We start from the raw sequence: 27,356 nt of genomic DNA, 5'->3' as shown, positions 1-27,356 counted from the left end.
GGTGGGTGGTGGGTGGCTGTGGGTGGGTGGTGGGTGGCTGTGGGAGGGAGGGAGGGGCCTGATGGGGCTGTGTTTGGGTCCCCAGCCAGGCAGAGCAGAGTCCCACCTCTGCGACCAGGAGGGCCCAGCCTGGGGCTGCCCGCTCATGCCCCAGGCCTAGGGCGGAATGGCAGGAATCCCACCACCAGCTCTGGAAGCTTCTCAGCATTCAGACCTCAGTGGGACCACCCACCCCTCTGGCTTCGAGTCATGGAAATGTCATTCGACTCCCCCAGAGCTGTAGGCATTGGGGGGAAACACGTGGAAACCCCCACGTAGACCCGCCACGGTGGGGCCAGTCCCGGCCCTGAGCCCCTCGGCCATGTCAAGATGACCCCGCTGTGTCCAGGGGCCGCCAGGCAAAGCCTCAGCCCACTGCACGTAACACAAGAGAGACAGCTCATTCTTCAGGAAAATAATGTGCGTTGTTAAAAATAGAACATTGAGGATTTTAAACTATTTACATGACTAACTGTGATGGGGCCACCATGGTGGCCTGCCAGGTCGGAAAGTGGCACAGTCCTGCATCAGGGCTTGGCTGGGGGCTCCGGTGCCCCAGGAGTGGCGTGGGTTGGCTGGAGGTCCTTGAGCCCAGGGCTGTGGGAAGCTCGGCCTGGGAAGGTCCTGGCCGTGTCATCAATTGGGCGGCACCACTTCTGGGGAGAGGAGGGTGGTTTGCATCCCAGGGCCACCTGCAGCCGAGAGCTGCCTCCCACCTGGGGTACAGAAGGACTGGCTAAGGCCAAAGGAAGGGGCAGCGCTGGGCACTGGGGACCAGTGAGGCGGGGAGGGCTCAGAACCGGCCATGCCCACCCTGTGGCCAGGAGGCCATGTAGCAGGAACCCAGACCTCTGGCCTGCAGCATAGGTGACCGCCAGGAGGCCAACTTCCCTTGGACCCGCTGTGCAGCTGTGTGGCTGTCCAGTCGAGGGGGCCTCAGCGTGGGGTCCCCTTCCTCCTGGGCTCCAGCTCGGCCAGTCGCTCCTCGCGGGCCTGTGCGTGCTGGGCCCCCGCCTTGTGTGCGGCTGCTGTGGCTGCGAGGTCGATCTGTGCGTAGTGAGACATGCCGGCCCCTAAAAGCAGCCCCAGGTGAGCCAGCCTGAGGGAGCCCACAGAGCCCGCCCCTCTCAGCAAAGGCCTGGCCAGGGTGTGGGGACTGGGGGCTCCACCCAGCAGGACACACCTCAGGCTGAGAGGAGGAGCCCCCCCCAATCCACCTGGACGCACCTCGGACCTCCGCACCGGTCTCCTGGAGCTCCAGCCCCAGGTAGTGAAGCTGCTTCCGGGAGGAGGGGCTGGCAGGGATGTTCACATAGCCGGGCGCCTCGGGCCCCGGGGCTCCTGCAAGGACCGGCCGAGCTGACCCCAAAACCGCAGCAAAGCTTCCCTCCCACCCCACCCCTCACGTCTCCACCCTCCACCTGTCCAGGGCCTGGGCCTCCTCGATTTTCCTGGGCCGGCTGCCCATCACCCACATGCCTCCCTGACCCAGGCACCCGCCTTTCTCTCCCTTCACACTGAGCTTCTGGAAAGGGTGTCCCCACTCTTCCTACCCAGCGCACACCTCTGCTTCTCTGCGCTGACCACTGCTGAGCTGTTCTCCATGCCACCGAAGCCCGGTGACCACATTCTTCTGTCTTCAGCACCCCTGCTGCCCTCCCTTGACCCTCACCACCCCACAGCGCCTCCTAGCCACTTCCTCCTTGGGTCCCCAATGCTCTGCCCCTCCCACGCAGGACACCCGCAGCCTCTCCAGGCCCCAGCCCTCCCCCTCGGCTGTCCTCCTGGGTCACCCTGCTTACTCCAGGCTTCAGGGACCCTCCTTGGGCGGGTGGGTCGTCACGGGATCCCCGGGCCCTTGAGCACAGCCCATGGGGTGGGGACTTGCCACCATCTCAGGGAGTCAGGTTCTTCCTCATCCGTCTACCAGCTAGGCCTAGGAGCCCAGACCAACTGCCTCTCAGGAGTGGGGGCTGGGATCTGCTGGCGAAGGACTCAGGAAGGGGGACTCAGGTGAGGGGGGATCAGGTTAGGGTTGAAGCCCCACAGGACCTGCCTCTGAGCCACCTGCATGCTGGTCCGAGGGAGCCAAGCCCAGGGTGGGTGGGGCTCACAGCCCTGTCCTGTCACAGGGCACCTTCTTACGTCCACAGGTGCCTTTTAGCCTGGCTGGGGGAGGAGGGGGCACACCCTACTGCTTGGTCGTTCCCGGTGTGGGGACAAAGGCCTGAGCATCCCTGGGTCCCGCCAGCTGCCTTGGCAGAGCTGGACAGACCAGGTCCCTGTGGGTCCACCATCTGATTCCATGAACCAAAGCAGGTCACATGGTTCTCCCCACCCCGCCCAGCCTGGGCACCTCCAGGAGACCCCTCCCGTCAGTGTCTGGACCCTGGAGGGCAGGACTCCCTCTCCAGATGCCATATCCACTTGATTGAAATTCAACACATTAACACTGATGCTTGGGGGCCTCCAAGACCTGTGACCCAGTGAAAACAGCTGTCCCTGCACATTCCTTGCACTGATCCCAGCAGGGATTCCTTGGAGGGTTCATGTGCACAGACCCAAGGGGCATGGGGCCCCCGGGAGCAGCCCCAGACCCCACGGAGCCAGATCTCCAGGAGACTCAGAGCCAGAAGGGGTCACGCCTGCGCTCGCCTGCCCGGGGCCCTCCTGTGGAGAGAGGGCGTGGGGACCACAGTCTGCCGTGACCACCATCCCCGGCGAGGTCCCGGGATGAGAGACTCAAGCTAACACCAGCGTCACGCGGGGTCTCAGCTCCCGCTCCCCGCCCAAGAACACAGGACATGGTGAGGCCCAAAAGGAACACCCACGGAGCCACAGATAGGGGAGTCACCACTATATTCTCGCTGGCAGCTGGGTTGGAGACACAGGAAGCAGGGGCCACACTACCCGCAACCCGCTATCAGCTTCTCTGCCAACCAACCTCACTTGCTACCTGCAATTGGCCTCTCTGCAATCCGCAATCCACACTCCACCGCTTGCTAACTCAGCCACGGCAGGTATATCAGTGGCCAATGGCTAATCGGTAACAGCTGATGGCCAACTAGCCACAGCTGACGGCCATCTGCTACCCGAGCCAGCACCCTTCCACGTGAGGCCAAGAGCCTGGAAACTGCACTCTGGGACTCTGTCCCCCAACGAACAAGGATGCCACTGGTCACCCTAGCTGAGACCTGCTGCCCTCCAACACCCACCGGGTCCCGGGGTCTGTGTGGCACAGTCGCGGAGCTGGCCCTGCTCTGTTTGGCCACCCACAGAGCGTCCTCCGTCCTTGTCAAGCAAAGGAGAGGCTGAGAGTTTTCCATCCCCAGAAAGTCTTGCTCTGAAGGGAGAGATTTCTGTAAATCCACCCATTTGTGGGGAAGATTCCACTGCAGGAAACAACCTCCTTCCTCACACCAGCCCCGGCAGTGGGAGAGCGTTGGTGGTGGTGCAGGGCCTTGGGGGGACAGAATCCATGTCCCCGCCCATTCCCGGGCCACACACGGTATCTGGGTGAAAGGCACCTGGAGGGCAGGCGCAGCTCTGAGAAGTGGGCAGCTGGCAGGAGGGAAGCGTCCAGGACCATGTGGGAGGGCTGCCTGGCGCCTCCCTGTCCCAGCTCAGGGGACCCCATCTGGATCGGCTTGCCCATGGCCCTGCTTGTTCCCGCCTGTCCCCTGATATCCACGCCAGGCTGGCCTGGGCCCTGCTCCGCCTGCAGGGTCTGGCCCCAAACAGGCTCCATTTGCCTCTGAAGAAGAGATGGCGGGATCTAAGATCCTTAGGGCCCCACCCTGGCCCAAGGCTCCACCAATGAAACAAGGCACACAGCTGACCCCTGACCTCCAGCCACCCCAGGCCAACCTTCCCATTCCAGGGTCAGGGCCAGTGTCTGGCCCTCTCTCACCTCCTACCTGGGCTTCTCCCTGCTTGGGCCTCCCCCCACCACGATCACCTTCGCCCCACCCATCGCTGGGTCCCCTGGACAATCGCTTCCCTCTGTTGTCTGTCATCTAAAGGACATGGCTCCCTAAAAACTGGGGCTCCAGGACACCCAGCCCCGCCTACTCCGTCTACACTCTTCCCTCCCAGGCAGCCGGGCCACATGCAGCCTCCTGCGCTTGACGCCCTGCCTGGCCTCGCCCCACCCAGGCCGGCTTCTCCCAGCTGCACATGGCCTTCCTGTCCACTGCTGCTGCCCACTGCTGCCCCCTCCCTATCTGGTACAGACTTTCTGGCTAGGCTGTCACTGAGGCCACCATGTCCCAACCCTCGTCCCGCAGCTGTGTGGGAACTGGTTCCAAAGTTGTGCCTACCTGAATGCATCGGGAGTCCAGGGGGTGAGGCGGCCGCTCCCTACACCAAAGAGAGCAAGTGTCAGTCTGTCCGTCAGGCCCCCACATCCTGCACCCCAGCCATGAACCGGATGAACCGGGACACTAACCCCAAGAGGAACACAGGATGGGGGGCTGGGCCACCTACACAGGAGACCAGCCTGGGGCCCCTCGCACGTGCCCCTGCCGCACCATGAGCCCTGACACCCACATGACCCTGTTTGGGGAGAAGAGTCAGCAAGTTGGGTCCCCAGACCTAATCTGTTCTTGGACATAGTAGTGTGACTGGCACACAGCCATGCTTTGTCACCTACTGCCGCTGGGAGATGCGCAAGGCCTGTGTGTGACACGCACAGCCTGGCCCGGGGCCCTGAGAGATGAGCAAGGCCCCCAGACTTCAGAGTGGTCTCCCCGGTGCCTCGTCGGAGATGCCCATAGAGCCAGCGGGGAGGGGACTGTGGCGGCCTCAGAGCCTGGAGCTCTGCTGCTGCAGCTTGGGAGGCAAGGACGGTGGCCTGTGGCTGGCACATCCATGGCTGCCTGAGCCTCGGTCTTCCAAATCTTGTAGAAGATGGTCCCCAGCAGGCGGCCTCGAGGGGGCTGGGGGCTGGAATGGGGTGCAGAGCCCTACCCACTCTCCGGGAGGGCAAATGTGCTGCCAGACTCAGGACATGGAACCCCGACCCTGGTCCTGGGCCAGGCTCCTGAGCACCGGGCTGGTCTAACCTCAGATGTCTCGGGGATCCCCGTGGTCGGGTGGGGGATGGGGCAAGGAGGACTCCTGGTGAGTATCTGCCCCCTCTGGTTGCCCCCAGCCCTGACACTCAGCAGGAAGTTCCGGGGCACCTGAGAAGCCCCCACCCCACCCTGGGGAGGGGGACCAAAACTGGCAGCAGGCTGGAGCCTCACCCAGCGGTGCCCCAGGAGCAAGGGGCTCCCATAAGCTCACTGGGAAGAGAATGGATGAAGATAAATGCCTCCTGCAACATCCTCAGGGCAAAAGGCTGTCCTGGCAGCCCTGCCAGCCCCACCAGGCGAGAGACCCCGTGCCTCCACCCTGTCCCCTCAGGCCACCTGGGGAGCCTGAGGCACCCAACTGTGGGGCTGGGCCCTCCTCCATCACAGGAGCCCCCCAAAGGTCCTCAGCCGTCAGTGGCCGCTCCCATGAAGAGCCCCTCCCCCCTCTGCACGAGGACGTCTCTCCAACAGCCCAGCCCCTGCCCATCCAGGTCCTCGGGCGCCTCCTCCAGCAAAGGGCTGATGCCGGAGGGCCAGGGCCACCGGGCTCCAGTTTGCCCAAGTCCCCACCTGGACAGTGCACAGTCCACCCCTCCTGCCTCAGCCCCCAGATGCCCTTCCCTCAAGTCCCAGCCATCAACCTCGGTCAGAGAGATTAGAGCCCACAGCCAGATTGCCCACCAGGGTGGGGACAAGCCAAAGGCCTTCCCTGACCTCACAGGGGTGATGGGGGACATCATTCAACCGCTGCGGGCTCAGTCTGCTCTGGTTGGAGGGATGCCTGCCCCACCCCCACTGTGGGCAGGGCATCCGTGGGAGCAGGACTGAGCCCCAATGACAGGGGCTTTGGTGGGAGCAGGCTGCCCCGCCCTCCAGGGCCAACAGCCCCGCCCCAGCTCGCCTTCAGCAGCAGCTGGAAACCGCATCTTTTTTTGCAACAAAGCTGGTGGGGGCCTTCTGGGTGGGGGTGAAAACGACACGGAGCATTTACATGTTGCCGTCAGACCCTCAGTGGGCCCAGGGAGGTAGGGACGGTTGTCCCACCTATGGAAGAGGAAACTGAGGCTCAGACAGGTATAGTGACTTGCCTGGGGCCACCCAGCCGGTGGGCGGGGCCTCAGCCTGGCCCCCAAAGCCTGCCTTCCCAGCTGCAGTGCTGTAAGAGCCCTGCCCAGACCTCCCCCCCACCCCTCCCTGCCCTTGGCAGAGCTGGCCCCCGCAGGGGGCGAGCAAGGGTGAGAATGGGCATGACAGGGCAGGGTGTGGCCCCCAGGATGTGCGGGGGAGATGGCGGTGGGATCCCTGGAGCTCGGCTGCCCACTGGGGTAGACGGGAGTCGGGGTGCCTCCAGGCACCATGCCAGCACCCTCACGGGCCCAGGAGGTGGCGTGTCCTCCTCACCTGGACATGGCAGCTGCCTGCCTGAGCCCCAGGGAGTGCCGAGGACCTCAGTGTGGTCTCCAGTAAACACTCAGAAATGTGCCACACCTGTGCACACACACTGCACACACCACACGCACACATGCATACATGTGCATGCACACACGTTACACGCATCTGTGCACACATGCACTGCAGGACACATACATGCAAATGAATGCACACACATGCACACATGACACATGAAAATGTGCACGCACACATGTGGGCCCCATTGGCTGTCTGGAGCCACCACTCATTTTTCACACGTCCTGCGTGTGGCCTCACGCAGGATTTCAGAGACAGCCAAGGCCCCACAGGGAGAGCTAGGGCTGGCCAAACGGAAAAGGACAAGATAATAAGAAAAGAACGTTTTATTTCCAGTCTGAGAATTTATTACAAACAGTGTCAGATTTTTAAAATGTGAAAGAGCAACGAACATCTCCAGCTGACAGTGAAGCAGAATACTGGCAGGTGAGCTGCCCGCTGGGCCGGGGGCTGATTCCAGAGCGCGGGATGAAGCCAAGCACAGTCCAGAATCCGTGGCACAGGCCACGCCACTCTCGGTGCCTCTGGACTCGCAGGGCGGACGCACAGAACCAGGCCACACAGCCGCACTCCATGCAGGTGGGCAGACAGGCCACGGAGGGTGCCGGAAGGGATGCCTGGGCCCTCCAAATGCAAAGGTACAGGCCTCGGAGCCAGGCATCCCATGTCCTGACCTCTGGCCTTCCAGCACTTCTGCAGCTGGGCCTCCTGCCACGGTGGCCACACAGAAGGCCAGCACGGCCCACCCACCCCTCACTGGGACTTTTCGGGTCCAGGGACAAGCTGATGTGGGGGGAGCTGGGAGGGGGTCCAGAGTCATGAGACCCCCCCTCACAAGTCCCTAGGCCTCCTGAGCCTCAGTTTCCTCCCTGTAGGATGGGCCACCAGCGGCTGCAAGGGAGGAGGCGAGGGACAAACAGGTAAAGCTCATCATACACATGGGACGCACAGGGAGGCAGTCTCGGGCTCAAGTTCCCCAGGACTTGGGAGTCTGGAGCTGCTGCCCATGGATTTGATTTTTAGCGAGCATCGTGACTGCGCTAGGGAAGGAGGGGCCGGATTGAGATGTAAGCATCAGCTGTCCTGGAGCTGGGAGGTGGGGCAGGCTGCAGAAGAGCCAGCCAGTGAGGGGCCTCCCGGCCCCTGAGCTCCCCCAGCCCAGCAGGAGCTCGCTGGGATGCAGCGCCCGCCTGCCCCCCAGCACCTGATCCTGAGTCTTGGGGCTCTGCTGGCCCTGTCTGCCCCACCTAGAGCCTCCACTTTCCAGCTGCACCCAACTGCAGGCAGAGTCCTGCAGGCTCCGCCCCACAGGTAGGCTCCGCCCCACAAGTAGGCTCCGCCCCACAGGTAGGCTCCGCCCCACAGGTAGGCTGGCCCCACCCTCCCCACTGAGCTGCACAGTTGCCAGCATCACCAACCAGCACAAAGGACACCCCCCTCTGCGGGGGTCCAAAGCCCCCTCCTCTCCTGTCCAGAGGGGCAACGCCAGCCCGCTCACAGCAGCAGGTCTGGGCTCGGCTCAGGGAGGGGGGTTTACCTTGAGTCCTCCACAGACAGGACACGTGGAAAAGAAAGCCGGAGGGGGTCCCGCATGGGGGCCGCCTGCTTCCCAGGACCCTCCAGCAGCCAGGCTGGGTAGCACCGCCTCACTGCCTGGGGCCTCTGTCACCTGTCCCCGCCGTCTCGTGCTCAGCCAGCCAGAGGGACACCCCATGGATGTCTGGCTGCCCAAGTCCCCAGCTGCAGTGTCATCAGGGCTGCCCTGCGTGGCCGGGGTCTGGTCCCTGGGGGCCTGGCGCAGGCTGCGGGGTGTGTCATAGTGGGGCCGCAGGTTGCTGGGCACCTGGTACTCGGCTGTTCCCGGCGGGCAGGCACACAGGCTGGGCTCAGGCGCCCCAGCCGCTGGCAGTAGGCTGAGCAGAGAGCCAAACTCATCGCTGGCACGCCACACGTCCAGGCTGCTGCCAGCGACGGAGGAGAAGCTGCCGGAATAGGAGGAGTGGCTGCCCGTGGCAATGCCACTGTCCGATGAACTCTGGCGGCCCACCTCTTGCAGCTGCCGCGGCCGTAGCGGCTTGGGGGGTGGCCTCCAGGCACCCAGTGCGGCCTCCCCGGGGGCCTGGGCCACCACCAGCCCAGGCCCCTCCTGGGACGTGCTGGCAGAGGACGAAGACTGCTCTGGCCATGCCGTAAGCCGACTGCTGGCGCTGACGTCCGAGTGGCTAGCCTCTGACGATGAGCTGGACAGGCTGCGGTCATCCCCTGAGATGGAGAGCAGGGGCTGAGGCTGCTGGGGGAGCCTCAGTTGGAGTTGCCATCTAGTGCCCCCCCGAGCCCCTAAAGCTATCAAGGGCCAGCACTCAGTTGGCACCCTGAGCCTTTTTGTCTGGGCACAGATGGTGACACTGAAAAGCATTAGCCGCAGCCTCACCCAGGCCACACGGCTGGTGGGTGGGAAGGAATCCAAACCCACTCACCAGCTGGCTCTCGTGACTGCACTGGACTCCCAGTCACGCCCAGGCCAGAGTGAGTGTCTGTGGCATGGTGAGGCAGGGGTCGAGTGAATGACCAGAGGGAGAACTGAAGGCTTGGAGGTCGACTTGGGGGCGGGCCGGGCCCACGCCGCTGCCACCCCCCCAGCCCACGCCGTGGCCCTACCTCCGCTGCCCGGCCGGCCGCCGTGGGAAAGGAGGCTGAGCCGCTTCTCCAGCTGCAGGGCTTCCAGGGCCTCTTGGGCCACTCTCTCGTCCATGGCGGTGGGCCCCCCTGGGCTGGGGTCTGCAGCAGAGAGGATCAGAAGAAGAGGCAGCCGCAGCCCTCTCCCCGCAGGACCCTTCGCCTCAGCCCACATGCTGCCCAGGACATCACAGTGAGCCCAGCACTGTCTGATCCAGCCCCAACGCCATGGCAGGGCCACAAGTGACCCCCTGGGAGGCCCACAGTCCACTTGCGGCTTCAAGGCAGGACGGTGCCAGCAGAGGGCGCTGCCGCATCATCCAGCAGAGCCCGAGCTGCCAGGCTCTGGCTACAGGACATGCCTCCTTCTTCCCAGCCTGTTCCCTCTGGGCCTTCTGAGGGATAGGGGGTTGAGGGGTTGAGGTGCCAAGGCCGGGAGAAGGGGGACCTGGCCCACTGCCCACCTTGTCCTGCCCAGGTGGCCCCACCTGCCCCCACTCCAGCGGTGGTGGCCATGCAAGGAGGCCCCAGATGTGAGCTGACCACCTGTGGGTGTGGCTGCAGGCCTTGGTCCCCACCTAGACAAGGGGACAAGCACTGCCTCACTGGGGTGAGGGGAGAGTCAGCAATCCTGGGTCTCCATCAGGGAAGCTGTGGTGACAAGTGTTCAGGGCCTCCCAGGTCATCAAGGGGCCTTGGATCTCGCCTGGCTGGGAGGCAGTGCCCAGGGTAGCATAGCCCCTCCGTGGGTCAGCACTGTCCCTGGCCCAGGACCCGGAACAAATGGTGCCAGAGCCGCGACCAGGGAAGCAGGGACAAGACGAGGCTCTGAGCGGCTTTCCCTGCTGCAGTGCACACCGAGACCCCGCACACGAGGCCACCCCACCAGGCAGCTTCCAGCGCCAACGCTGTCTCGGACAGCCAGCCCTGACCTCAGGCAAAACCCCACCCCACTCTGAGACATGGGGCTGCTCACAAGGTCTCCAGGAGCCCTTCCCCAGGGTCTCGGGCCTCTGGCTGACCGACCTGGGGCAGCTGCAGCACAACTGTCCCAACAGAAGCGGACTTGGAGCGTCCTAACAGCTCAGACCTATGAGGAAGGGCTGTGCCCCCAGGAGGCGCAGTGGCATGTGGGTGGCAGGGCAGAGGCCAAGGGACGCTGCTGGCAGAGAGGGGACCTCCTGCCAAGCCATGCTGCGGCACGCACCTGGGAGAACTGGCCGCAGTCCAAAGGGACCCTTGGTGGGGGAGACGCCGCGCACGACGCAGTCAAACAGGAAGCTGATCTGCTCGCCCTCGGCAGAGGACAGGAAGAAGACTCCAGCCCCTGCAGGGGGATGGACCCGTCAGCCTGGCCAGGGCACAGGTGGGTGGCATCCCTGCAGGGCAAAGCCACGACACCACCTGCCAGGAGTGGCACCCAGCACCTGGATGAGCCTCTCAGCCCCGATAACCCCGCCTGTACTTCAAACACACGCTTGTCCAGGCACATAGGCCACACGCCACTTGTCCCACACCTGCGACATCAGCTGGGCAGGGCCACCTCCATGTGTGGCAGGGATGGGGTGGGGGAAGGAGTCCTGCCCTGCTGGTCCCACGCCAGGACAGGAGCTGGGGCTTCTGGGGGTTGGCGGCCATGGGAGGAGACGAGGGCGTCCTGGATGCCAGGGAGAGCGCAGCAGCCCTCCCGCCTCCACATCTCCAAGCTCATTTGAGGGGTTTGGAGGGAGGTTGTCCAGAGTGGGGTTCACATCCCTCGAGGGCAACTGCGACACCTTGGCCATGTTGGGGACCCCAGACCTGGTTTCTTTACCCAGGGCTGTGGTGAGGGTAAAATGCAGCTGTTGGTAAAGCACGTGCCATGGCACCTGTCCCACAGGGAATCAGCCACTGCTGGGGCCAGCCAGCGTCCTGCCTACCGCACAGGGCTTCCTCCTCCTGGGGTCTGCAGTTGGGGAACTGGAGTCCACATGTAAAGGTGCAAGGCCAAGGTCGTGCCCACAGGGCTCCCACCCAGCAGAGGGAAGGGGGACACTGGGGCAAAGGTAGGGGTACCAGAGCACAGGTGGGGGCACCAGGACAGAGGTGGGGGCACTGGGGCAGAGGTGGGGGCACCAGGACAGAGGTGGGGCACTGGGGCAGAGGTGGGGGCACCAGGACAGAGGTGGGGGCACCGGGGCAGAGGTGGGCGCACTGAGGGGGTGCCAGAGCAGACAGCAGGCCGGTGAGTCAGCAGGGCCGACCGCCCTCCCGCTGGGCCCGCAGCTCTGGCCAGGGTGAATGAAATCCCTCACCACCAGTGAATGGGGACGCCGGGTCACGTGGGCTGGACAGTCAGAGTGGTGTCACCACACAAGAATGCCTCAGGCTCTTGCCCTGCACCTGTTGCCCAAAGAAAGGCACGCGCTCTCGAGGGGAAGGTCCCTGGGCGCCACTGCACGAAGAGGTGGGACAGGACGGCTCTGCACAGAAGCCTCTGCTGCCGTCACGGTCTCGCTCCACCCTCATGAGTTGCAGGGACTCTGGTCAGCCCCCCGCATGTGACAATGCCACTGCGCCCCTCGGCGGCCACCGCTCTGGTTGTTGCCGCCTCATCCATGCAATGCCCCTAAACTGGTGACCTGCCTGCTGAGGCCCAGAAAGGGGCCAAGGGGACTCAAGCTGCGACGCCCACCAGGGACACCCCCAAGGTTCGCCACCCAGAAAGGCTGGCAGGTGGCCCTCCTAGCCAGAGTTCATTAGCTGAGAACTTGTGCCGGACCTTGGCCAGGGGGCAGGCGCGGAGAAGGCCCACCACGCCTGCCTATGCCCACTCGCAGCGTCCCCGGCCCGGCCGCCACCCCACCCCACATGACTAGCCAGTCCGCCAGCTCTCACAAAGGGCCAGGCTTCTAATCCCACGCTCACAGTCAGCTGGCAGAGGCCACGGCACAATCAGTCCCCCAACTATAAAAAACCACATTACGAGGGGAAAGGAGCCGGCGGCATTCCACTGGGGCGTCTGCCGACATCACGCTCCCGAAGACGCATCCGGCCACTGAGGCCTGGGGACACAGCCACCGCCCCCCGTGCCAGCCAAGCCAACAGCAGGGGCTCCCTGGGAGACACGCGCGTCTCGGGGGGCTGGACTGCCTGAGCCTGGTGACCAGGCCTCCCAGGACACGGCTCATTGACCTCTTGCTGGCCCTCCTCGGCTCACGCCCAGCACAGCCCACGGGCTCCTCATAGGTGAGGGTCACTCCTGAGCCACAAGAAGCTGCTGGAACTGGCAGCAGCCTGCGGGCCAAGGCTTTTCCGTCCGCCCAGGAGGCTGGACTGGGGTGGTGGGCATGAGAGTGCCAGAGTCCAGGCCCACAAAGCCGAGCCCTCCTGGCACCGCACACAGGGCACAGGGAGCCCTGTGGTGCAGAGGAGGAAACTGAGGCTCAGGGACATTACTAGGCACCCCTGAGGTCTGCGGAACTTGCGGATAGCTACACATTGCCACATAGATCCTGGCATGAAAGGGACTTCATGCCCAAGGACCGAATTTCTCGCATTTGGAGACGTAGGATGAGGCTCGTGTGCCATCTCATCCAGATGGTCCCTCCCAAGGAGACAGTGCACATCCTGAGGGCAGGGGGACAGCGTGCCTGTCCCTGGGGCCGCTTCTCTGCCTGGGAGGAAACAGACTGGAGCAGACTCCCCAAGAGGACACAGGGAGGCTGCTGAGAGCTGGGCTGTGTCTGAACCCCCACAGCTGGCCCACCACTCAACCCTGTGCCGGGCAGGCGCTGGGTCTGGGGGTGGGGCCAATCCCCTGGGCAGACCTCGGTTCCAGTGCACTCAGACGGACAGACCCAGGAAAGGCGAGGCGGTTCCAGGCCTCAGTTTCCCCGTCTGTAAAACAGGGGTGGTGCATGTACCTTGTAGGGTCAGTGTAAGGACCGATGAGCAATGCAGTGAGTACCCGGGACCCCAGTTATGTGGCACCCCTGCAGATGGCTGTTGGGGCGGCTCTCACCCCGGGCCCCACCTCTCCCTGGCCTGGGTGTCCCCGGGCAGCCTCGCCCTCCGGTCATCTCCCTGGACACTCAACATGCAGAGTCATCCTCGCGTTTGCATCCTCAACGTGCAAACATCATAGTGGCTACAAAAGGGTGACAGGTTCCAGCCCAGCTCACACCCCCAGAGTGGCAACTTCAGAGCAGAGGGGTGAAACTGACCACAGACCTGCCAGAAATGTGACAGCTGGTCTGAGACCCAGATAGGGGACTTGAACTCCTGGTTTGAACCTGAAACGGTCCCTATCGAATGACCACAATTCATAAATGTCCCCCCATTGGTACCGAGTGGAAGGGAGATGGGGCCTTGGCATGGGCTGTCCCGTGGGCACAGCACTAGAATGGGGCTGGCACTGGGCAGGGGCTCCAGGCCTGCCTTCCTGGGACCTTCGCATGGCCCCTCCTCCCAGCCCACCCCAGGCTGCCCCTCCCCACCTCTCCCGTCAATCACCACCTTGTTAATGTCCTGGAATCCACAGGCCCCTCCCATCCACACAGTTGCTGCTAGCTCAGCGGCCACCTCTCAGCTGGACCTCATCCAGAACCTTCTCAAAGCCCCCTGCCTCAATCCCATGTGCACAAGGGGTCCCTTTGCACAAGGGGTCCCGGGCTGGAGAGGGGGCCCAGCTAGGCCCAGTGCGCGGCTCCACCCAGGCCCGCGGCCAACCCGGCACACAGTGGTCGTCTCAGCCACAGGCCGGTCACCAGGTCACCCAGCCCCATCGCAGGCCCTGGGCACACAGGTGAGGAGGGAAGGGGCTTTGGGCCCCCATGGTGGCCAGACACATGCACACCCCCATGGGAACAGCAGGCAAAGGGTGTTGGGACAGCCCCATCTCCACTGTGTCCCCAAACTCTTTGGGGAGTGAGAGACCTGGAGGTCAGCTGACTGGCAGCCGCTGGAGCTCACACCCTCTTGGACACCTGCCCTGAGCTGCGGCCTCTCATGGGCCCTCATCCTGTGACACTGGGCAGCTCTCCCCTCCCTGCTCTGCCCCTGGGTGTGGGGGGCTCATAGGCCCTAGAGCTGGGGCGTCCACAGGAGTCCTTGGGCCACACAAATGTGGACGTGTTTCTCTGCACGTCCTCAATGACCACATTTATTCTTTTTCTTTTGTTTTCATTATATGTGAACATGAGCAGCTCTGATGCTCTGTGGCCTCAGATGCAGGGCCATGAATTGTGACAGGAAGCCCTCGCTCCAGAGATGCTGAGTGCCTCCTGTGTGTCTTCGTGCCTGGGGGCCCCCCTCTCACTCTCCCAGCATCGCAAGACCCCCCACCCCTTGGAAAGAGTGGGTCTGGACTCAGGTCTAAGCATCGGTTTGCGAGACATCACCCTCGCGCGCCCCCAGACGCCAGCAGAGTGAGTGTGCCAGTGGGGTCACGGTGTGCCAGGGCCCCCACGGCCAAATACTTACAGTACCCACACCTGGTCCCGCCTTCAAAGATGAATCCATTTGGCACGGCCCCATAGCGCCGGAGGTCAGACAGCTTCCACTGCCCCGTGACAGCCGGAGGGATGGCCCTGGCCACGACGAGGACATCGTTGCAGAGGTGGAGGGTGGCAGGGCCGCTCTCCAGCTTGGTGCCTGGAGCCACCATCACGTGGAACCTGTGCACTGAGGACCAGGCAGGGGCGAGAGGGCATCACCAGGGGGCAGGGGCAGGAGGAGAGGGGATGTTGGGGCCGCACCCAGGGGTTGGCTCCGGGGGAGCACCGAGGCCCGGCCCGCTCAGCTGCTCCCTCCAGGTCCAGTGTCCAGCGTGGTGGCTGAACTCACGCTGTCCATCCTTCAGGAGTTACGTTTGTTCAGGGGCAGGCAAGTCCTCGGAGGGGCCGCCCTGATCCCCCTCCCCACCCTAACAGCCACAGGTGGTCCCAGCGAGCTCCCATGACAGCTCCCCATGTGAGGCTGCTGAGAACACCCTCACAGAGGTGTGAGGAACCCTCTTCACAGAGCACCTCCCTCAGGAACTAGCCCACCAGGTGGCCAGTGTGGCCTCATTTCACAGACGGAGAAACTGAGGCTCAGGGAGGCACAGCCTGTGCCAGTTTGTGGAGTGTCTGCCTCGCAGCATGGCCTGACCACAGGGACACCGGGTCCACTCTCCAGTCAGGGGTCTCCCTGGCACTGAGCACGACCATCGTGCTGCCTGAGATTGTGTCCCCATCTCGGCTCAGCCCTTGGCACCTGAAGCCCCTACAATGGGGGCGTCAAGGGCCCCGGGCAAGGTCAGGCTGATGTTGTGCTGGCCAAGGAGCTGGGTGTCAGTGAGCCACCCAGTGTCCTTGTCGTGACCTCTATACGTACCACCCCACCCCATAAGGGAAAGGGGGGCTGTGCCTCTGAGCCAGGTGAGCTGGCGGGAACCCCAGCTGGAGAGCTTTTCTCTCTCCCCTGTGCCCTGGCTGAGCTTTCTCAACTTGTCCTGCATTGAGCGCCTGGTCTGGGGACTCCTGGAGAAGGGAGTGGCTGCTGTCCCCAGCAGGGCAGGGGTGAGGTGAGCGAGGCCTCCTCCTCCCCTTCTGCGTCCTCCAAACCACCTCCCCAGCGCACTGGCCTCTCTCCCATCCTCGAGGAGGCCAGTCAAATGTCAGCTTTGCGCCCCAGCTCAGGGCGCAGGACCTGCTACACTGCTGTAGAGGGACGGTGACCCGTGACATTTGTTCCTTCTTGCCCTAGCTCTGGGCTCGGGTGGCCAGGGTAGGGTGCAAAGGCCACTCTGCACTCGGCTTAGGCAGCTGCCTACTTGGGTCAAAGGCTCTAGTTCTAACTAACAGGTCAAGTCAGGCAGCTGGAAAGGCCCCAGTGGCCCCACGCGCTCCCCCAGCCCCAGCCTTGAACTGGGGCTCTAAGCTCAGAGCCTGGGCCAGGAGGCGCCCAGCAGACACCCCTGCTCCATGCCCTGGAGGCTGGTCCCGGCCTCTGCAGCCTGTGGGTGAGGCCCCACGGGACACGTAAGGGGGGAGGCTGCCATCTCGGACCCCTGAGCCCCGCCGTCACTCACCCTCACCGAGCGCGTAGCGGATCCGGGTGTCCCAGGCGCACATGGCCTCACGGCTGTCGAAGCCCAGCATGACAGCCTGTGACAGGCAGACAATGGCCAGCGTGTGGACCAGGCCCTCGTAGGGCAGGCCGGGCTCCAGGCCGCAGATGTCCTCCAGCGTCAGGCTGCTGCGCTCCCGGAGGCCCTTGGCCCGCTCGGCCCTGTCTCTGTAGACCAGCATCTGCAGGCAGTCTGCAGGGACAGGACGCACAACAAGGGCCGTCAGGGGCGCCAGCCGGCATGGCGCTGCCCCCAAGCCCCCACACCCAGACTTGGTGGCTCAGGGAGAGGTTCCGAGCGAGCCACCCAGCCACTCTGAGCCTCCGTTTCCTCGTATACAGAACGGCACCCCCACCCTCAAGGGCAGAGCACCCCGAACACTGCATGGCTGGGCCTGCCACCTGACTCTGGCCCCCAAAGCCAAGTCCTGGCGCCTGCCCAGGCCCTGCCGCCCTGGGGGTCACCGTCAGAGGAGCAGGGGCTGCAGGAGCCGTGGTGGGTACTTGGGGGACGAGCACAGAGCCTGCGGAGGGGCCGGGTGCCCTGCCTCAGCCCTGCATGTGCCTCTTCCTGCCACACCCATACCCACTTCACCTCCTGGATTTCTGGGTTTCCAAGGTGTGCCCTGGACTCCAGGCCTGGGGAGGGCGCCACTGGGCCCTGGCTCCCCCTGCAGACCCCACATGAGCCCATCCCTGAGACCCATGCACGAGCTCCAGCCTCCTCCCCAGGGGACAAGCCGGAGTCTGGGTGAGCCAGGTCTGTCCTCAAGTTCAGCAGCACGACTGCCGTCCCTGCTACGCCAACAGTAAAGCAAGCAGCCCACTTCGCCTAGGGGTGCATTCCAAACGTGGCTGCACCCCCCACCCTGTGTGCCCTCAGCAAATCCTGCCCCACCCCAAGCCCAGGCTTTGGTGCAGGCACAGTGTTTGGGGAACTAACGTGACACGGAAACATTTAGGAGAACCCGGAATCCTGCGTGCAAGCTGGCGCTATCAGGCCTTGACATGGGGGGGGGGGGGCGGCACCCGAGGACAAGGACGCAGGGAGAGCAGTCAGGGACCTTCCTCTAATCCTTGAGAAGCCCAACCCCAAGTGAACTGGACTCAAAGACTGACTTCTTAGCCGGAGTCAGAAACAGCTGCAGAGTGTGGTTTGCTCCCTGCCTGCCTGGCCCCCCAACCCAGGTCCTGCCTCAGAGCAGCAGAGAGGCTGGTGGTCCCCAGACTCCCTGCTGTGGCTTGACAGCAGGTGACTGTGTCCCTGCAAACCTGTTACAAACTCAGGAGAGGGGATGGTGATGGGGGCTTCACTTCCTAGTTGAGAACCTGTCCGTTGTGTTTGAAATGCACATATCAGAAAAAAGCAAAGATGTTCCCATTTTGAGGGGAAACAAAAACAACAACCAGAACCCACAGAAACCCATCTGAGTGTTCTGGCATGTTCTCTCCCAAGCTGACCCAAAGAGGGGGTGTGACCTGGCCCAGAGAGAAATCGGTCACACAGGCAGCAAAAAGGGCATGTGTCATTATGGAAAGGTCTCTCAAATGTGTCACCAGAGGCCTGAGAAATAAGAACTGAGGGAGGTGTGATCACAGAAAGACCGCAGTAAGAGATTTGCGGTAAAGACCGCCACGTGGGACATAGGGAAGCAGCAGAGAGCAGCGGGCAGCTACAGAAGGGAGCCTAGTCTGTGTGAGGACAGTCCTGCCACCCACACCTGGGATGACCCCACCCCAGACACGCCCACTTCCTTTGCCCCGCCCCACAGCAGGCTCTGGCCTCCCTCAGGGAGGTCATTCCACTTGGCTGTCTGTCCCTTGTCTACTTGCTGTCTCCCCCTCCACCCTGAAGGCCAGCTCTTGAAAGCAGGTCCACTTCTGCTCATGCACAGTGACAGCCCCATTGCCTGGCACAGAGGAGGGTGGGGACATTCTGTCAAATGAAAGATGGTCACTTCATGCATGGTCTGACCAGCAAGGCAGAGCGTGACTGTCACCACCTTTGTTCTAGGAGTTATACTCCCAGTAATATAACCAAAAGCAAGGTCAACAAACCTTTCTATAAAGAGCCAATAGTAGTTACTGTCATCCTTGTGGGCCGTGCAATCTTGGTCACAAGTACTTAACTGCAAAAGCAGCTAACAACACATAAGTGAATGGCTGTGTTCCAATAAAACTTTACTACAGAAACAAGCAGAGGGTCGGATTTGGCTCAGGGCCGTGGTTTGCAGACTCCTGGTGTGGAGTCGAGTTGCTACTATGTTGCCCCGTAGTCCCTCACCCCTTCACCCCTTCCCGATGCTGCTGAGCAGGCCCCCGTCCCGGTCGTCTGCACTTGCAAGCCTGATTTGGGGACTGTGTGCAAGAGCCAACATTTGTCCCTGAGACGCTTTTCCCGCAGGAATGCCCCATTTTTTTGGATTCTGACTGTGTCTGAAATGCAGCTCACACCCTACTCCTTGAGGAGATCTGAGAATCCATGAACACCCTCACCCGTCTGTAATGGGCTGAAGAATGGGGCCCCCAAAAGATCTGTCTACATGCTGACCCTCGGAACCTGACATGTGACCTTGTTTGGAAAAGGCCTTCCCAGGTGTGACTAGATCTCAGAAAGAGATGATCCTGGATCAGAGCAGAGCGGCCCTCAGTCCAATGACAAGTGTCCTGATAAGAGACGCAGACACACAGAGCAGACGCCACAGGAAGACCAGTCATGGAGGGAGCACCTGGGGCCACCGGGAGCTGGAAGAGGCAGCAAGGACCCTCCCCTGCGACTTCAGCGCGAGAGCACGCCCTGCCACATCTTGGTTTGGGACTTCCGGCCTCCAGGGCTGTGAGAGAGCACATTTCCATTGTCTTAAGCTCCCTAGGTGTGGTAATTCGTTATGACTGCTCCAGGAAACTGAGACACCATCCAAGTCACTGATTTCATTATGAAATATGAACAAAGCAGGGAGAGGGGCAGAGCTGGCGGAAGCTGGCCCGAGCTCCGCCCCAGTTGCTTGGAGCAGCTGACGTCCACCCTACAGTGTCCCCAGGCTCCCGGCAGCGAGGCTCCATTGGAAGTGGTTGGGGGCAGCACATGTGGGGCCCCGCGGGGCCTGTGTCCCTCAGCTGCTCTAGCACCTCTCCTCTCCCCATCACCTCGGGCAATAAATTGATCCTATTTTTAAAACCCATTCTGTGAGGAGGGCTGTTTAGTGCAAAGCTGCTACAGTAACAGGCAGTGGAGACACAGAAATACTCAGTCAGGGACAGCAGACACACTGGGCACAGGAACGCTGGCCAGCTCCTCCCAGGGACCCAGGCAGGGAGTGCACTGGGGTGGCGCCCCTTTGCAGGAAGCCCAGCAGGACTGGTCCCTTGGCAAGGTGTCCTGGTCAGGGCTGAGACGGCCTGTTGGACGGCCTTCCCATCCAGAACACCGGCCACCGCACTCAGATGGCCTCTGCTGGGCTCCCCACGATGCCCAGCGGTACACGGCAGGGTGCAGAGGACGGGATTCATGCAGAAAGGAGGCACACAACAGGTACCGGGGTGCACACCATGCAGTGAGGACCAGCGGGGCTCATGCACACTCGCTCACTCACACTCGCACAAGTTTCCAGCTGCATGTCTGCAGTTGACCTGTCCCTCAGTTCTGGGAGCCTCTGCTTTCCATCTGAGAAGTAGGCACCACCCACCCCGCAGAGTGGAGGCGCTGACACGGCCCAGAATGGCACACAGAAGTCCTCAGCAACGTCATACTGCCAGCAGGCAAAGAGCAGGACGAGCAGGGCACCTGGGCCCAGGGCCTCGGACAGTCCCAGGCCATTAAACACCAGGAGGGATGCGATTTGGACCACACGTTACCTGCTCCCCCACCAAGCCAGCTCACCACCTCGCAGGGTGCCCACCCCCACCTCCTGCTGTATGCCAGGGCCTCACCCGCCTCCCCGCAGACCAGGGACTAGGGGACACAGCCTGGCTCCTGCAGAGCTGACACTCAAAGGGGAAGACAATCAAACACTGAAGCAGGATGACAAAGAGAAGCCATGTGTCCGTGCTGTTCAGGGGATGGGGACAGGCAGATGACAGTGCTGGGCTGGGGGCTGAGCTCAGGGTCAGAGACCCTCCCAGAGGGTACGATGTAAGGAGCCAGCTCAGCAGCCCCCGGGCACGGCATTGTGCTGGAGGGAACAGCCAGTGCAAAGGCCCAGAGGCAGGGACCCAAAGGGCTGGCCCAGCAGGAGGGGGAGGGGCAGGGTGATCCCAGGTGTAGGGGGTCAGGTCAGGAGGGACGGCTGAGCCAGGCCAAGAGCCTGGTTCCCAGCACCAGGGAGCCCTGAGGACTCTAAGCAAAGAGAGCCTGGCCTTGCTGCGTGTGAATGGACACGGGTAACCGCAGAGGCCTCCTGCAGCTGTTCAGGAGCGAGGAGCTGTTGGCCTGGGCTGGCCTGGAGAAAAGCACCCCCACCCCAGGCTCCAGAGGCTCTCTGGGCTCTGCAGAAAGCCTGAGAGGTGACAGCCTGGAGGGGCCTTCCCTCTGCTTGAGGCTGCCTAACTCACAGGACGTCTGGGAGCAGAGTGCAGATGAGGGGAAGGAGGAGGGCGAGGATGCTGGGTTCGGGCCGGGAGAGAAGTCTAGGGACGGGCTGCTGGGGCGGGGGCCAGGGTCGGGGTGTTGCCCTGGACACGAGAGCCTGAGAGGCCCACCGGACACAAGGTGGTGTGCACTTAAGCAGCTGGATGTAAAAATAACCATGGAGTCATGAGCGCCCGAAGGCGTTTACAGCCACGGCTGAGTGGGGAGGGCGGCTGGGAAGAGGAAAACCTCCGGGCTCTGTTGTGGGGGTGGGGAGGGAACCCTGCACGGAGGACAAGGACGGAAAGCCAGCCCGGGGGAGATGGTGGTCCACACCCAGGGGACACAGCCGGAGCCTGTGACAGAGGCCAGAGAAGCAGCAGCTGGATTTAGGCCTTGGAGGTCACAGTGACCTTGAGGCAGTGTCTTCAGGAGTGTGGCCTGGCAGGAGCCCACAGAGACCCTGCGGAGGGTGCAGCAGCCTGGGGGCATCTCAAGCGGCCGGGAGCTGGGGGCCCGCTGACCCGGCCAGTCTGCAGGTGCCTCTGGCGGCAGCCAGGAGGCGCCCGTCTGACCTGCAGTCCTGGTTCCAAGTGCAGGGGCCCAGGCCCGTTCTTGATCCGATTTGGGAAAGATGCACGCTCGCAGTGTGCACGAGTGGCACCAGGAGGGCCATGCGGGCTCACAGAGGCCAGTCCACCCAGAGCAGGGACCAGGACGAGTGCCTGAGGAAGACTGTCCCAGTCATATGGTTTGTGGGAGCACAGCTGAGATGGGAGCCCAGGGGCTCCAATTCCCAAGCCTGAAGCAGGGGCCACAGGAAGCCCTGACCCTTCTGCAAGGGCCACGGGGACAGGAGGGCTGGCCACCACCACACCGTGTCCACGGGCTGCCTGCTCAGCCCGGGAGCAGGCAGCATGCCCCTTCCCACGGGACCGATATTCCAAAGCCGGGAGGTGTGACCTGGGAGGGGGCCTGTCCTCTCGGAATACACCCACCTCAGCAGAGCGACCAACTAAATGGGGAAGGGGTGTGTGCCCCGCGGCTCCATTCTGGGTGGTTGGTGCTGCGTGAGGTGTGGCCATGCATGGCCAGGCTCACAGCACCTCAGCAAGTCCCCAGCCCTGCCAGGATGCCTGCTGGGGTGATGCCCTGGGGCGTCCTGCCCTCTAGGAACTCAGCACTGACCTTGAGGGAGACTGAACAAACACCCACTGTCAGTGGTGGAGCAGGTGCTGACCCTTTGGCCTGCCACAGGGCAGCTGGCGGCTGGGGGCTGGAGACAGGAAGCCATCCCCCCGCCGTCCTTCGGTCGGACTCCTTGGGTCTCTGGGCCTCAACCCTGTGCCTGTAAAGAGCCCAAAGGTCTCACCGGCTCCAGGACTCAGGGCCCCTTTGTTGGCTTTTCTGTACTGGATGGAGGCCCCGGGCAACCCACACAAGACAGGGTAAAGCAGGGCCCCCTGACTGTGGGGACCGGGGAGCCGACCAGACCGGCTGGCTGCTCCGTACACGCCTCTGGACGCCTTATCTGTCAGCCGCACCCTCATCCAAAGCCTCAACCAAGGAAAAGAGAGAGTGTGCCCAGGGGTCATCAGAGCTGGGCCCCTGACCAGAGGGGGGACCCAGACACAAATGCTCAGCTGGAACAGAGGCTAAGCCCTGAGGGACACAAACCCACAGAAACATCACCACCTTTTATAATGATTTATCACTACTTTTATTAAAGATGTTTTCCTTTCTCTCACTGACTAAACTGTTCTAAGAAGAGCTGGTTAGGAAGAGTGCAAACCAGAGAAAGGGCACAAAGAGCCAAGGTGCCCTTCACGCCCACCCGCGCCCCTGGCGCCTCTTAGCTGTCCCTTGTGGGCACTCCTGGGAAGGAAACAACTTTTAAAATGAAGCATCCTGGCTTTTCTGACAAGAAGGCAGGGTTGGCCCCATCTGTCCTTCACAGGCTCCCCTCTGCCGCACTCAGGATCTGGGTTCTTAGTTGTGAGATCCTCAAGGACTCCGACCTGCTCCCCCCACCCTGATCCACCTGGGGGTGCTGGTCTTCAGGATAAGGGTGGGGAGGGGGCAGCTGGGGCCACCCTCGCAGCAGGGAGAGGGGCCAGCTCATCAGCCAAGAGCCGGGGAAGGGAAGGCAAGGTGTGTCCGGGGCCTCTGTGCAGGGGCTGCCTGGACGGGAGCTCAGCCCTGAGACTCTGCCTGACGTCGGCATCTGTACGATGGCTGCACTCCTCACACCTACAGTGGGGGTTCGAGACGCCGGTACAGGGACATGAGATGGCAGGCGCAGGGCTCAGAGAGGTGGGCCACTCAGGGAGGACGGAACGTGCCCTCCACTGTCCAATCCCCTGGCCCTGCCCCTGGCCTCGGTAGCTTGGTGCATGTGAGGCCCGGCCTGGAGTGCCCTGCCCTCTGCTCTCCAGTGCTCCTCAAATCCAGCTGCAGAGCCCTTGGGGGAGTCTCTTCCACCCCCAGAGTTGGCTTCCATGGCACTCTCCTGTGACACTCTCCTACTGTGACTGCTCTCTCTCTGCTCCTGGGCATGTGGTAAACGCAGGGAGACACGGTGCCTCTGCAGTGTCGGGGACCCCCTGCAAACTCCCCAGTGCAGAAGGGCCCCACAGGTGTCCTCCAGGCCAGAACTCAACCTTCAGATGGCTCTCTGACACTGAGCTAAAACCCACAACCACCTGCAAATCACACCCCCTCCCCCACAAAGGGACAAAGACCAACCCGGGGCTGCTCTTCCAGTGGGACACCCGTCTGAGGTCTGCACAGGCCCCCTCACCACTGACCCACCAGCAACACCCAACTGCAGCCGGCCCTGCTCCAGCCACAACTGGCCAGAGTCCTTCACGGTCACCATCACTGTAGGCCCCATCTCCCCAGCCCCTGCCGGCTCCCTCCCTTCCCTGCCTGCCGGAGTCCTCGTCTCCCCAGCCCCTGCCCTCTCTACCAGGCCTCCCTGAAGTTCCCCAGAACAAGGGCCCTGCGGCACCAGCACAGGGTCTGAGCATGAAACACTGGATGAATGAGCTGTGCAGGGAGCCAGCCCCTGGAGGGGATGCCAGGCCCCGGCCAGCCGGAGGGAGTGTGTCTGGCCAACAGCAGGCCCTCCACTGCACCACGAGGTACCTGGAGCAGGCTCAGCAGAAGGGACTCAGGAGGGACCCAGGAGGGGAACAGGGTGGGGCCCCTACACCCTCCCTAGGAAATGACAGCCACCCACATCCCGGAAGACGCTCTGGCAGCCCCACACGTGTGAGGCAGCGTGCACTAACTCCCCCAGCATCCCACACAGACCCCCGGGTGCCTGGGCCGGCTCCAGGACACCTGTCTCCCGAAACAGCTGCAGCCACTTGGCCCAGCCTTCCACTGCTCCCCACGGCTGGCAGAGGAGGAAGACGCCCAACTTCCGGCTCCCTGCTGGCCTCCCACGCTGGGGTGCCGGCTCGTGGGGGAGCTGGGGTGCTTCCCACAGGACTGTGCCCCCCAAACCAGCTAGACTGCACTTTATTCAGGGACAGAAGCAACACTGTTCCTCCTGCCACCCCCTCTTCTCCACCTGGGGAAGGTGTTAGGGCTACTGGGTCAGCACCGTCCGGAATGCCCCACCACATTCTGGTTCAGTGACACAACTCAACTCCCCAGGCGCACAGCACATAACTTTCTGGGCGCTCCCAGCGCGCGATGGGGGAGGGGGCGGCCCAGGCTCCTGCACTTGGTGCCCCTCCAGCCTCCACTGCTGCTCCCCTCCCGGGCTTCAGTCTGCCCTTCTGGAAAGGGGGTCCTCGCCTGGGGCCTGGGGTCTGCCATGACGGCTCCTCGCCCCGCACCCTCCGCCTGCGAGAGGGTCCCGGCATCCGCTGCAGGAGGAGGCCGAGGCCGGCGCGCTCTCCGGTTACAGCCCTCGGCCCCGGCGCCGCCGGCTATTTCGGGTGAACTGGCCCGGCTCCGGGCCGGCAGGAGCTCGAGGCCGCCAGCACCCGCTCCCCCGCGCCCCGCGCCCCGCGCCCCGCGCCCCAGCCCAGCCCGGCGCCCGTCCCCCACCCCGCTCACCTGCCACCGGCGACGGCTTGCGCAGCACCAGCCACCTAGTCTTCCACTGCGGGGACAGAGGGGGCGTGAGCGTCCTCCCGCGCCCCGCGCCCGCCCCGCGCCCGCCGCGCGCCCCCACCTTCTTGCCGTCCCGCAGCTTGACCTGGCCCTCCACCAGCGCCGCCTCGGTCATCTTCTGTCATGGTTCCCGCGCGCCCGCCGCGCCTCTCCCCGCCGCCCTGCGGCCGCCCCAGCCCAGGGTCACTTTCAAAATAGCTTCGGGAGGGCCCTGGGCTGGGCCAGCAAGGGCGGGCCGCGGGCAGGCGGGCGGGCGGGGCGTCCCGCCGAGGTGTGCGCTCTCCCCACCCGCGCGCGGCCCCTCCGCCCCCGCGGCCGCAGCCGCCGCAATGGGCACAGCAGGGCGCCTGAGGCCCTGGAGCCTCCGCTCCGGAACAAGGCACAGTCTGGGGCTCAGGCACCGCTCACCCCGGTGCCAGTGCCAGGGGCTTCTTCTCTTCCAAAGGCAAACAACCCAAGAAAAAGGGGACACCCGTGTGTCCAGGTTTCCCAATTTTTAAGTTTGTCTTCAACCAACCTGACTTTACCCTCTGGCACCTGCTCCTCCCACCCCAGGGCTGTCACCAGATGCCCCTGACAACAGACCACTCTGGCCAGGACACTGCCCCACCCCCAGCCTTCCAGCCCCCTTTCCCACCCACCCCTCGCTGCCCCCACTCCCCAAGCAGGGTGGTGGAAAGGGATCCATTTGTGTCCCCCGCAGCATGGCCCCCAGTGCAGGTCGCTGGGGGACAGGACTACTGTGTACAGCCCACATCACCTGTGCCCCAGGGCTCCGTGTCTGCTCTCCTCCACCCGGGCTGAACGCTGCCCCGCTGAAGGTGGTCCAAGCCCACTGTGTGCCCGGGGCAGGCTGGAAGATGTGCTGCTCTGCGAAGGCCACCAGGAGTCCCCTCCCAGCTGCTGGGCAGGTAGCCCTCCTCCACCCTGTAGGTCCAGTTCAGACGTCCACATTCTCTGAGCCCAGGTGGTTTGGGGGACCTGGTAGGGCTACACCTAAGACAGCCTCCAGCTTTCATGCTTCCAGGAGCATCCAACAAGGTAAGAGGATGGCACAGAGGTGGGGCCAGCACCCTGGCAAAGCAATGAGAGGCAGCACGCCCTACTCAAGGTCCCTTCCTCAGGGGCCTTACATTCTGGTGGGGAGAAGAGGGCAGAGATAAAGTGTCCTGTTAACCGGAGATTCACTGCAGGGAGGCTGCCCTTCCTGAGGCACGGCTGTGAGTCTTCACACCATCCAGGCCCAGCTGGTTGGCTCCTGCCACTCACAGAGGAGGGAAGTGAGTCCCAGAGCCACTGGTGTCAGGTCTCGTCGCCAGGACTGACCCATGTCAACTGAGCCTGGGTTGGAGTCTCAGCTCAGCAGCCACCGTGCTGGGTGCAGAGAGCCAGGTCCACCCCCACTGGCGCCCCTTCCCCACTGTCCCTGGTGGGCCACAAGCTTGATTCTGATGCCCTGGGGGTGTCTTTCCAGGACCTAATGCAGAGCAGGGTCACACCAGGGCCAGAGAGCAGCTCAGTGTCCCCTGAGCTCACCCCACATCAGCTGTGCAGCCGCCAGCCGCCTTCCTGAGCAGTTCCCAGCCACAGAGCCCCGTTCACGCTCCTCACACATCTCAGACCCCCACGGGCTGGCACGGGACAGTCGGCGTGGAGCTGGGTGGGGGCTGGGGGCTGTGGCCACGGATACACCCGCTCACCCGGGCGCCTGGCACTTGGTCCTCCCTGTTGGGAGGGGCAGTGCCTGCTGCATTCCTGAGGACTGGCCATGACCCAGGCTCCTGCCACGCCTGGCAGCTGCACCTGCTCCCGCACTGGCCCCAGAAAATGCGGGCTGCAGAGGGACAGACAGCTCCCCTCCCCCTCCACGCCTGCCTGGGCTGCTGAAAGGCGGGACAGCTTCCTGCCTGGCACCCACTCCAGCGCTGGGTCGGCTCCTGGCCTCTGCTCCTCAGTTCCTGCTATGGAACCAATGCTTGCGACCTTCCAAATTCATGTGTTGAAGCCCAACCCTCAGTGTGATGGTGTTAAGAGGTGGGGCCTTTGGGAGGTGATCAGGTCATGAGGGTGGGGTCCCCATGATGGGATTAGTGCCCTTCTTAGAAGAGAGACATTGTTAGAAAAGGACACAGCAAGAAGGCAGCCACCTGCACACCTGGAAGAGAGCTCTCCCCAGGACCCAATCTCTGACTTCCAACCTCTGGAACTGTGATAAACGAATGTCTGTCGTCTAAGCCCCAGCCTGCGGTATTCTGTGATGGTGGCCCGAGCTGAGTGGTACAGAGAGTGTGGTTGCTTGTTTGGAAAAATGG

The 27,356-nt window shown here is 63.2% G+C and overlaps 1 protein-coding gene across 2 annotated transcripts; it reads right to left on the bottom strand.

Annotated features, from left to right (window-relative positions):
- Window positions 1-448: 448 nt before the first annotated feature.
- DOK7 (docking protein 7) lies at window positions 449-25,400 on the bottom strand. 2 transcript variants are annotated; one of them, XM_074320678.1, is made up of 11 exons: window positions 25,106-25,400; window positions 24,988-25,033; window positions 16,312-16,542; window positions 14,721-14,921; window positions 10,465-10,584; window positions 9,240-9,359; window positions 8,119-8,843; window positions 4,359-4,398; window positions 1,454-1,480; window positions 1,267-1,377; window positions 449-1,112 (listed from the first exon to the last, which is right to left on the bottom strand). In XM_074320678.1, exons 1-11 carry the CDS (start codon window positions 25,157-25,159, stop codon window positions 976-978), a joined length of 1,812 nt encoding a protein of 603 aa, XP_074176779.1. In that variant the 5' UTR covers window positions 25,160-25,400; the 3' UTR covers window positions 449-975. The 2 variants fall into 2 exon arrangements, with proteins under 2 accessions (XP_074176779.1, XP_074176774.1); XM_074320673.1 differs by lacking the exons at window positions 449-1,112; window positions 1,267-1,377; window positions 1,454-1,480; window positions 4,359-4,398 and having other exon boundaries at window positions 6,893-8,843; window positions 25,130-25,393.
- Between the last annotated feature and the right edge of the window lie 1,956 nt (window positions 25,401-27,356).

Source organism: Rhinolophus sinicus, linkage group LG02 (genome assembly GCF_036562045.2).
Source record: "Rhinolophus sinicus isolate RSC01 linkage group LG02, ASM3656204v1, whole genome shotgun sequence".
NCBI lineage: Eukaryota > Metazoa > Chordata > Mammalia > Chiroptera > Rhinolophidae > Rhinolophus > Rhinolophus sinicus.
The sequence above is the reverse complement of the archived record's forward strand: the minus strand, read 5'-3'. Positions and strand labels throughout refer to the sequence as shown.